This window comes from Anopheles coluzzii, chromosome 2, assembly GCF_943734685.1.
Source record: "Anopheles coluzzii chromosome 2, AcolN3, whole genome shotgun sequence".
Lineage (NCBI taxonomy): Eukaryota > Metazoa > Arthropoda > Insecta > Diptera > Culicidae > Anopheles > Anopheles coluzzii.
In genome coordinates this window covers 17,005,304-17,017,520 of record NC_064670.1, presented here as the reverse complement: position 1 = coordinate 17,017,520, position 12,217 = coordinate 17,005,304, and the positions used below count along the sequence as shown (strand labels likewise).

Genomic DNA, 12,217 nt, shown 5'->3' with positions numbered 1-12,217 from the left:
GTTTGGCATTTGTTTCGTACAGCCTGGCATGTTATCTGCGCAAGATTATGTCGACTGTCAATTTTGTACGTCGAGGTACAGTGACTGACAAAAAAAAATAACATAAATTAAATGTAATGCTTCTCTTTTGACCATTTTATTCCTTCCTTTAACGTGTTTACGGTAAAATAATTGTATAGATTATTAAATTTGCCCTAATATTGTGCTATTATTAGTCACACAGATAGCTGACAAAAAATATCAACCTGTAAATTCGAATGTCGACATCGTGCGCGTTTGCTGTCAGGCAGGCAGCTGTCAACGTTATTATTGATGTTGGTAGCTCACGTTCTCTGTCGCTGTGAAAAACACCGCTGCATCCAGTTTTCCCATCGTATCACTATTTCGTGAAAACCACCCCCAGAGAAAGTGTACACGAAATCGCTACGATGGCGCTCCGACTGTTCCGCCTGAGCCAGGATGTGGTTACGCCACTGATCAAACGTGTAAGTAAAACAAGCGTCAGTGTTTCGCTCCCGAGGAAGGCCAAAATATTCCACCCGATGGCTAGCAGAGCAGCAGCACCCTGTTTGTGTTGACGGTCGTTCAGCGGACATCAGACATCGCGGACAAACGTTACATAATTGGGATATACGTTTGTGGGTGGATAAAACCGTGATCGAACCTGCTTCTAATCGAGCGCTTTTCGCTGCCTTCCGTGCCCGGGCGTACCGATTTCAGAACTGCACCGTGTCAGCGTTTGAGCTCCAGCACAAGAACCCCGTCCAGCGGAAGGTGGAGCAGATCCCGAAAGCACAGTATGGCGGGCGGCACACGGTGACGATGCTGCCGGGCGGCGGTATCGGCCCGGAGCTGATGAGCTACGTGCGGGAGGTGTTCCGGTTTGCCGGCGTGCCGGTGGACTTTGAGATCGTCGACATCGATCCGGCCAGCGAGGGCAACGACGATCTCGAGTACGCCATCACCTCCATCAAGCGTAACGGCGTGGCGATCAAGGGCAACATCGAGACCAAGTCGGAGGCGACCGGCATTCTGTCGCGTAACGTCGCCCTGCGCAACGAGCTCGATCTGTTCGTGAACGTGCTGCACTGCAAATCGTTCAACGCGATCCCGGCCCACCACCAGAACGTGGACGTGGTGATCGTGCGGCAGAACACCGAGGGCGAGTACGCGATGCTGGAGCACGAGAGTGTGCGGGGCGTGGTGGAAAGCATGAAGGTGGTCACGATCGAGAATGCGGCCCGCGTGGCCCGGTTTGCGTTCGAGTTCGCGAAGAACAACAACCGCAAGAAGGTGACCACCATCCACAAGGCGAACATCATGAAGCTGGCCGACGGGCTGTTCCTGAAGGTGGCGCGCGACATCGCGAAGGAGTATCCGGACATCCAGCACAACGATATGATTATCGACAACTGCTGCATGCAGCTCGTGTCGAACCCGCACCAGTTTGACGTGATGAACACGACCAACCTGTACGGCAGCATTACGTCGAACGTGCTGTGCGGGCTGGTCGGTGGTGCCGGCCTGTTTTCTGGCCGTAACTATGGCGACCACGTATGTACTGATATTGTTTTGGGATTATGGGGAAAGGGAGGGAGGGGGGACTGTTCTGCTAGTAACAATGAGCGTGTTTTTTGCACCATTTCCTACAGTACGCCGTGTTTGAACCGGGCACTCGTAACACCGGTACGGCAATTGCCGGCAAGAACGTTGCCAATCCGGTCGCCATGCTAAACGCGGCGGTGGACATGCTGTACCATCTGGGGCACCGCTACCATGCCGACTGTATCTCGGATGCGCTGCACAAAACGATCGACATCGATGGAATCCACACGCCCGGTAACGTATCAAAACCCCCGTCCGTGGGTCGTTTGTATGGGATTGCGACAGTTTGGAACTCACCGGAGCTGTATTTTGTCTTTCTTTCGCCTAGATCTTGGCGGTAACAACACGAGCACCGACATTGTCCAGAACGTTCTGAAGCATCTGGCCGAGAAGAGAACGTACTGGTAAGTGGGGCCGCATGTGCCTGCCGTCTTGTCTGCGTGTTGCATTGTGTTGCTCGTCTATTCGTTTCATATTGTTGTGTTCGGATGGCCGAGAGTATACACAGTTTATATTTACACCGAACACGTAATAAACAATACACAATACTTTATTACACGATCAGCCCTTGCGTTCCCGACGGTGTCCCACGAGCGTCTGGCGCTCTCTCGTCTGCTAACCGCTCATCAGTCACTCAGTGGCTGCATACGTTCTTAACGCCGAATAAAGGGAGCCTTCCACTTCGTGACCACAACATCTCCCCCTTTTTAATAGCGTAGGTACGGATCGAACCGACGTGGAGCTCTTCTAGACCGAGAAGAGCGACGTGGTGAACGTTGATGCTGAGGAATGGATCGATGTGGGGGAAGAGATGGCGGCTCAGTTGGAGTCGCCACTGGCGGTGCAAGTTGTGTTGGATAAACATCTGGGAGCACTGATGGTGTAACGGGTATGCTCCAGGAATCCAATAATACATCCAACGGTAATGGATTGAAACGTTCCGTCATGGGACCCGGGCTGCTGAATGGTCCACGCCTTTTCAGTTGATTAATGTGTCTAATGACGCTGCGATGACCAGTCAGTACCTCGTAGGTAACATTTCCACGTTTCCGAATCACTCTTCCTGGAACCCAATGCCAATTGTTCCTACTATACGCCTTAGCATAGACAAGGTCATCACGCTCGAACGATCTTTCATTCCCTTCTCTAAAGTCATGTTGAATTTTCCTTGGGGGACGGAGTAAATCAAAACACGTTCGTATAGGTCGTCCAAACATAACTTCAGCAGGTGTTTTGTTTTGCTCTAACTGAGGGTTTGGCGTGGTTCGATATGTCTGTAGGAATAGGTCCAGTGCTTCCTGCAGCGGTGCTCCTCCTACTCTTATCTTGGTTAACGAGCGCTTAAACGTATCTACGAATCTTTCTGCCTGCCCGTTCGATTGCGGATGAAACGGGGCAGACGTAATGTGATGCACACCATTACTCAAACAGAACTCTGAAAACTCACCGCTGGTGAATTGTGTGCCATTGTCGCTCACCAGTGTCGTTGGCATACCGAAACGCGCGAACAACCCTCTCAAGATGCTAACGGTTATACGGGCTGTGATACTAGCCGTCCGGATGATCTCTGGCCACTTAGTATGCGCATCGACTACTACCAAAAAATAGTCTCCATCTATTGGGCCCGCGTAGTCCACATGGACACGCTCCCATGGCGTTGTTGTCTTCGGCCACGGCAAAGGATCAGCATGAGCAGGAGATTTTGCTGCCAGAGCACATGAATGGCAATTACTGACGAGATCGATGATGTCTTCATTTAACGACGGCCAAAACACATAGCTACGCGCAATCGCCTTCATGCGCTGGATACCAGGATGTCCTCGATGAAGCTGGGACAGACATTGCTTGCGTAGTTTCTCTGGTATTAACACTCTCTCTCCGACCAAAATACATCCTTCCACCGTTGAATAGTCTTCCTTCCTGCTGTGATAACGAGATGAATCTGCGCCAAGGGCAATGTTACGTGGCCAACCGTTTTTTATGTAGTAATGCAACTTCCTTGCTATAGGATCACGATTCGTTTCTCGAGCGACCTCTCTAAAACTCAAGGGAAACGTAACTAAAGCGCTTGTTGCAATAGACTTTACATCCATCTCTAGTGCAACAGAAGCGATTACACAATCCTCATCCGGTTTATCATGCTTGTTAATTAGCCTGGAGAGTACATCGGCATTTCCGAATGATTCGGTGCGTACATATTCAATGCCGAAATCGTATGACAATAGCGTGAGCGCAAAACGCTGCAAGCGGTTGGCAGTGTAGACTGGGATCCCTTTTTTCGACCCAAAGATCCGCAGTAGTGGACGATGATCTGTCTGAAGCTGGAAACGCCTTCCAAATATCATCTTGTGGAATTTCGTTACCGCGAAGATGATTGCCAGTCCTTCACGATCTATTTGACTATATCCTTCTTCTGTTTTTGTAAGTGCTCTAGAGGCATGTTGAACCACACGTATGGTACCATTGGGAAACATGTGGCTAATAGTGGCACCAATACCTATTGATGATGCATCTGCCGATACTATTATTTTATGCCTTGGATCATAATGCGTTAACAACAAGTTCGATGATAGCAGGGATTTAAATCTTTCAAACGCTCTTTTACAATCGGCGGTCCATCGAAATTGTGCATTTGTTTTCAATAAGTTATCCAGTGGATATCGCAACTCTCTCATGTTTGGGACAAATCTGGCATAATAATTTATGGCTCCTAGAAAGGATCGGACGCCGCTCACATCTGTTGGTTCAGGAAGCCTTTTTATGACATCGATCTTCGCTGGATCGGGGCGCAATCCGTGGGTGTCGATGATGTAACCCAAATATCTTAGTTGCTGAACCTTAAAAGCGCATTTTTCCGATCGAATGCTGAATCCATACTCTTGAATTCTTTTCAAAACTGCCATTAAATTCGCTTCATGCTCTTGTTCAGTGGCTCCTCCGACAATGATGTCGTCCATGTAACATGACACTCCTTTTACACCAGCCAGCATTGTGTCGATAAGCTGCTGGAACGCTGCTGGAGCAATCTTAATACCAGGCGGCAATCTATTGTAGGTGAATAAACCTCGATGCGTATTGATGGTGAGTAAAGATCGGTAGGCAGGGTCGATTTCTACCTGTAAGAAAGCATCGGATAGATCAATTTTGCTAAATATTTTGCATTGCGATAGTCTAGCGAAGATATCTTCAGGTAATGGTAAAGGATACTCATGTTGCTGCAACGCGTCGTTTAGTCCAGTTGAGTAGTCCCCGCAAAGCCGAATGCTGCCGTTTGCCTTGCGGACGACGACGATAGGTGCTGCCCATTCAGAGTAATCCGTTGGAGATATTATGCTCATCTGCTCTAGTCGATCGAGTTCCTTGTCGACTAACTCCTGTACTGCATAAGCTACCGGTCGCTTTGGGCAAAATACTGGACGAACGTTTTCCTTCAGCTGCAGTTTTACACTAGCCTTTGTGCACAGACCCATGCCGTTGAAGACCTCTTGAAATCTCCGCTCAACCGTCTTAGAGTAATCCTCAGATGAAATATGCCTACAAAAAGCATCCATGGGGGTAGAACCAAGTGCGAACAGGTCTATTAAGTCTGTTCCGAGCAATAGTATGTCTGCCTGTGCTACTCTTAAAGTAGCCACATGAGTTACGCTTCCGATGGTAACATTCGCTTCAAACTCTCCTAACAGAAAGAGTCCGCTTCCTGATGCTGTTCTTGCGCTAACTGTTCGTTTTAGTTCAGGCTTTCCAAGACGTTGCCATACGTTTCGATTAATGATCGTTATATCAGATCCTGTGTCGAACTGCAATCGAGTGCTTACATTATTTATAAAAATATTGATATATTTTCGCCTTTGCTGAACATTAGTTGTATTCACCGAAACCACTCGTGATGAAAACTTGTTTCTGTATGTTGGGCTATCTGAATAACGTTTCGGTTTTGGACAGTAACCGTCTCTATGACCCTTTTTCTTACAGACACGACACACATTCGACTTAAAAGGACAATCACGCGCCCAATGATTTTTTCCACAAAGCCAGCAATTTCTTCCAGGTAGGGTTTGAGGACGCTTATATTCGTGCTTTCTGCTCTGGAAATTTTGGCGCTCAGAAAACTTTGGTTCGTCAGTTTTCTTTTGCACAGCGAAAACTTGTTCGGTTGCTGCTTTCTCGATCATAGCACTGTCTTTTTTTAAGTTCAAAATACGCTGGCAGTCTGCTGTTAAACTTTCCAGTGTTGTGTCGTTTCGGTCGTCGATCTTTCCAAGTAGACGTGTTCGAATCTCGACGTCTTCTTCGTCCCGCAGTCCGCATACGTATATCAGACACTTGAACTGTTCTTCAGTTAATTTTCCAATTTCAAAATCTACACAGGCTCGATTCACACGACAAGAATATGCCAGATAATCTTCGCTACGTCGTTTCATTAGGTTCAAGCATTTATAACGCCTATGCAACAATGACTCTTTCACTCCGAATAACGATGACAGCTTTTTTATCGTTTCGCTGAACGAAAAATCACGACAACTCTTTGGCAATATGAAATTGGCATATCTTTCATATTCTGCTGCGCCCAGTTTTCTTATGAGGAGCCGCACTTTTGCGCTATCATCCAGCCTTGAAGCATCTCGTTCAAACAAATCCTCATATCGAGCAAACCACGAAGCAAAGGTCATTTTTGCTTCCTCCTCGTAGTGGAACTCCTTTATGTGGTGCGATAAAGAATCGAGTACTTGCTCTGCAAAAGGTGCGGAAGTTAATACATTTTCTGGGGGCTTGGCAGTTGCCGAATTATTTTGCATTAATGTGAGTTGGCTTATCTGTTTCTGCATTAAAATGATCAGTTGCATCATTTGCTCCGATGACGCTGCTTGGTGCGATGACGTTGCTTGGTGCGATGACGCTGCTTGGTGCGATGACCCTTCAACAAAATTCTGCGATGGCGCTGGATTCTGGTATGCTGAGGGCATTGCACTTTGTAGATTTGGTGGCACTGCTACTAATGATGGCTGCTGCGGCTGCTGCGGCATACTTGCTGCACCGGGAACGCTGTACCAATTTTGCGATGCTCGACGCTGCTCTTCCGATGGGGGCTGATCTCCTGGGCTGTTCATTCTTCTCCGCTTCCGTAACGAAGGAATTGTTGCAGTACGCACAGAACACCCGATAAAACAAATTAAATACGACCCGAGACGCGGCACGATCACGCGACGCACATACACACGCGCGACGCTAGCACGAGAGTTATAGCAATGACTGACACACGCATAACACGTAAACTTTACTCGAAAAAAAACTCCCAAAAGTCTATTTTGTTTTCCTCGTCGCCACTGTTGTGTTCGGATGGCCGAGAGTATACACAGTTTATATTTACACCGAACACGTAATAAACAATACACAATACTTTATTACACGATCAGCCCTTGCGTTCCCGACGGTGTCCCACGAGCGTCTGGCGCTCTCTCGTCTGCTAACCGCTCATCAGTCACTCAGTGGCTGCATACGTTCTTAACGCCGAATAAAGGGAGCCTTCCACTTCGTGACCACAACACATATATTATTTGCCAGATTTTTTGTTTATTTTGTTTTACTATTAGCAGTTAATGTTGATTTACTTACGCTTTCTTCGTTAAGCGTTCATCGCTGTCGTTCGTTTAGTGTTTGTGTGTGTATGTGTATGCCCGTCAAGTGTTCGTACGACTTTATGTTTCGGGTATAGATTTAGTAGGGATTTATTGTTTATAGTTCATGTTCATTCATGCCAACCATCCAATCATCCCACCTGCCAATATCCATATTTAGTTGTAGGACAGAACCATAACAGCATAAAAAAGGAAAGATGCTCGAATACTGCTTAGACAGATCAGTAGATTAGTTGCCACGCTGTTCCCACGTGTTTACCGTCGCTTCCTTTCCTACCATTTACGCTTCCCGTTTCGCTTCTCGTTAGCCGTGTAGTGACATTGCTGTGAATTTGCGCTAACATAGTTTGTAACTGTATGTTTCCATTTTTTTTTCTTCCGTCCCCTGCAACACCGTGTTGTTCGACTGCTTACAAACACACAAACACACACTCACCCAACCAACAACCTGCTCTAACTAGGCAACATGGACTATTGTACAATATTTAATCGCAGGCGCTTAAACTGGCGGACTAAAACGTGTGGTGCGCAACGATCTCAATAATCATTTTAAATACGCTTATAATCCCACTCACAACCGCGACTATCGCTACGTACGGTGCATTCCATTCCTTATGCAATGTTGATGACCAATTTGGTACTGGAATTGAGGTGTGTGAATAACACAAAAAAGGAAGGCAACAAATTGGAGCTATTTGCTTCTTTTCTATTTATGCAAGGAATAAATCTGTATGAAAGAGAGCAAACACAACGTTTCTAAACAAATACATAGCTATAAAGTCATTTCTTACAACTTATCTGAGACGATCTTTAATAGAAAGGAGATTTAATAATTACAAATTGCAACACAGGGTTTATTTTATCCCAAACCATTTCTTTTGTCCAGCTGCTTTGTATTGTAGCATTTTAAAATGATTTTTATGTTTTCAATTGGTGTGATATAGATCATGTATACCCAGACCTATACCCGTCTGTGTAGTTAGAGTGTTGAGATTAGCAGTTTGGTTCTGTAAATAATGTTTCAATTCAATTAATTGACCATCATCCATCAATTAGGTGTGCTAATGCTGTGTGGTTTATTTGCACTGTTCAGTTGCAAGGAACAATTTCACTTTACAATATGATTTCTATTGCTCCATTTGCAATCCAACGTGCAATGCTAGGATAGAATATGTTATAGCTATTATATGATCACTGTTTTCTTCGTAGCACAAAGCACCCGTAGCGAAACGGAATGTTGTTGTGTGATCAAGTTTTGCTTTTGATAGATGTCCACGTAGCGATCGGTCGTTTGGATGAGTAGAATGCACTCGGGCGTACGAATCGGCACTAATGTTTACACTTTAAACTTTCTTTCTAATCTCCCCCTTACCCCACACCGCCCTGCAACATCCTACCTATTTTCCTGCCTGGCGCACTTGCACAACATTTCCCTTGTGTTTGCCCCACAACCATCCTTCACCCCTGTTTTGGGCGATCTTTCTCTCAGGAGTGTTATAAAGGAAAATTGAACACAAAAAAGGGGAAAGCAACGTCAATAACACGGCATGTGGCATGCATCATCGGCTGCGGATGATACCAAGAACAGCAAAACGCATTATTTTAGCACGATCGATGTGAAGCAAACGCAATTAGATCTAATAGAGGAAGAAGGGTGTTAAACCACGCTTTGTTATAAACCGGTCAGCTGTTTGCAACCAGCGATTGATATTCGAAAACTCAAGCTTGCTGCCCGTGACAATACGGTAATAGTAATATGTTGCACTGTCGCATTAATCGTCGAATGTTGCACACGCACCACTGCGCACCTCCATTGCTCTTATTATCAAATCTAGCTTATTATTTGCTTCTTTTTTCTGCCACCTTTTTAAAGCCCACTTGCCCACCGCACGCTTCTGTTAAACGTAAATGGCACGGAAAACCTCCGTGTCCTGTTCCCTTTCACCTACCGTTTTCCCTCATCGTTCGTTTTTGTTTCTTCTAACAGGTTCCCGGCGTATGCGTATATCTGAGAAGTTAGGCTAGAACCGAACAAAAAAAAACAACCCCAAACACCCCTAAACCAAAGCCAAAATAGTTCCTTTCCAAGCGTAAATCCTTAAACTTTCATCCCGTTTTTTTAACTGTTTAACTGTTATTTCCGATCCCGATTCCCGTTCACTTTCCCTTTTCGGTCTGTAACATCTGACTCACTCACACATGCCAACAGCTCCTAATCTCCCCCTGCAACTCGGTGTGTTGTTTTGTTGTGAGGGGGCATTTTCTCGGTGGATGGGCCATTCCTTTCTTTCCCCTTTTGCGAGACGAGGAAACACACCTTCAAAATCATGCAACAAACAAACACAACACAATACAAAACCCTACCCCATCAGGAAGCATAATGCTGTGAAGCTAGACGATCAAACCGTGCGCGGTGTGTGCGTAGGTGAGGAAGCAGAGCGTTTGAGAATGTTTTGGACCAGTTGGCAAAATTAGGTAAACAAGTTAAGGCAATCGGCAAACGAATATGGAAAACATAATATAAAAGCTCAAAATTTGGCGTAAAACAAACAAAAAAACCCGAGATTCTCTGTTTCCAAATCTGTGTCCACCCATGGGACCTTTCACCTGCTCATTTCCATCATGTTCGGGGGGGGGGCTGTGGGAACTGTAGTTGTTGGCCGCGACCAACAACTGCATCATCATCATCATGCGTTGGTACACACACCTTCCAATAATGACCGTCTGCGTATCTTGTTGTTCGTTTTCGTTTTGTTGTTTTGGTACATTTTCTGTAGTTTCTTTCGTTGCACTCTGTGTGGGTGTGTGATTTTTTTTTATATTTTTATATTTAATCCGTCCCGTGTGTCCCCTTTGATCAATGATAGCATCGTGAAAGCGAACATTTAATCTTTGCAATCAAGTATTTAATAACGTTTTACCCTGTTATCCCGAATAACGACCTCTCCTGATCGGGCTCCAGCCTGAAGTGTTAGTAACAAAGTAGAGCCAGTTTGATACAAGCTAGTGGCGCGTGGAAAGAAATTTTTGCTCATCATCCTGCGACGATCATTGATCATTATTGTGCGTGTTTGTCGATCATTCATCTCCTGGTTCCTGTTACGTTTTGTTTGAACGCCAATTGTGTGCGCGTGTGGGATTTTTGTGTCGTTGCGTTCTAAAGCGTTCGATACGGCAGACGATTTATGACGCCTCTGCTCACTGTCTTGGTTTTACGACGTTTTGTTTATACCTTATGTACCTTATTTGTAATTGGAAAAGCGAGCTTGTGTTGTATCCTTCGGAAGTATCAAAATTTGAATGTTTTCAAAATTAATTTGCAACCGATTGGCGAGAACCTATCTCAACATTGGCACGTTTAGTATCAGTTTGGCAAGGAACGCTCGGTAACTACGACAAAATTGGTTTTGCTCACTTTTCTGTGAAATTATGTCTCTTTATTTGATTTTCTCTTTATTTTGATACATTTCTTTTCTTATGTTTTGTATTTGAACTTATTGTAAAAAAACAACAAAAAAATACATCCATAATCTACCAACGAAAAATTGTGTTCCCCTGCCGAACGCGGAAACGAATGCACAGAGAAGAGCGCAAACTGGGATCCCAAACGCCGAGGGATGAGTTGGCGAGCATCAAGAGAGTAAGAGAAAGTGGAGCGCGGAATTGGAAATGATCGGTGTTGCCTTATTTACGTTAGATTAGATCTTCTTTCGATCCGAATGCATAAACCTAAGCAAAAGGACACTGTTCTGTTTTTAGATGTTTTTGGAATTTTTTTTCGGCAGATTTGAAATGTTTTCTTTTTTAGTATTATAACCCCCCAAATTGCGAAGGAGTTTATGGTCAACCGCAAAGGCAAGCTAATTTTGGAAGGGAAGCAAGACAACAAAAAAAATTATACACAAATCATGATAATTTTATTTATTTCAATTAAACAAGTACATGATTGCCCCGAGAAGGATGAATGCTGCAAACGAAATAGATACTGTTACTGTAAGATACAATAAATGATTAGTAATTGTTTGACTGCAAAATAATGTTGAAAGAACAATAGGTATCCACCATGCAGTTAGCTTCTAATTTTTGGAATAAATTTACTAACATGCTGATATTAAATCATATGATTTTTGCCAATATTGGATTTATCTGTTCGTCATAACCTTCCGACACGTGTTTTTTTATCGCGCTCGAGATGCGAGAAAGAGAGAGAGAGAGAGAGAGCTGACGTTTTATCATGCTCTTGTGGTGGGATTCGCGTAACTGCTGCGCAATCCTCAAGATGTACTTTAAGAAGTGCAAATAGACATACATCGTACGATACGTGTTAAAGACAGCTCCTATCGGCCCCGTGGCTTGGCGCTATGACGCATCCAAGGTGGATTTCTCTCTCCTAATCCTCATCGCACTATCAATCAAAAACAACGTCGAATTTGAAATCTACACGGATTGGCGCTCAGCTTTTAACCATGTTGGAATGCGTTACATAGTAGTGAAACTCCAACAAGAACATGAAAGTAAAACTAACTCACCGTCCATGAATTAAGTATTAGCAGTTGAACTAACGTCTCAAATAGATACACTAACTATTGTTGGGTTTTAAGAATCTTTCGTTGAGATTCATTCATATGAATCTTTAGTGATGAGTGATTCGAATCTTGAATCGACTCTTCCAAGATTCATGAATCTGTAACATTCATAAATCCATTAAAATCCCTATATCTCCAGGGATTTATGAATTTATCACAATTATTGAATTTGCGATCCCGCCTAATAACATGCCCTTCGTGAGTTCGAGCGTCGTTTGGACCGTTTCCCCGTAGTAAAACAAACTATCCGACTGCGTGGTACTTACCATGAAGTTTCTAAAGCCTTTATAGGCTCGCATGATCACGTAGGTTGTTACTCCAAGAAGAAGAATAATGAAAAGCTCAAACTCTATCAATCTTGGGAAATATATGAATTTCTTGAAATTAATA

General features: G+C 44.5%; 1 protein-coding gene across 4 annotated transcripts; it reads left to right on the top strand.

Annotated features, from left to right (window-relative positions):
- The first annotated feature begins 302 nt into the window (after positions 1-302).
- Positions 303-11,249, top strand: LOC120947668 (isocitrate dehydrogenase [NAD] subunit gamma, mitochondrial). Of its 4 annotated transcripts, none has more exons than XM_040363197.2 (5): positions 303-485; positions 721-1,554; positions 1,653-1,839; positions 1,934-2,009; positions 10,824-11,249. In XM_040363197.2, coding segments are annotated over exons 1-5 (1,155 nt in total). In that variant the 5' UTR covers positions 303-428; the 3' UTR covers positions 10,825-11,249. The 4 variants fall into 4 exon arrangements, with proteins under 4 accessions (XP_040219131.1, XP_040219129.1, XP_040219130.1 ...); XM_040363195.2 differs by having other exon boundaries at positions 9,229-11,249; XM_040363196.2 differs by lacking the exon at positions 10,824-11,249 and adding an exon at positions 8,731-9,222.
- The last annotated feature ends 968 nt before the right edge of the window (positions 11,250-12,217 follow it).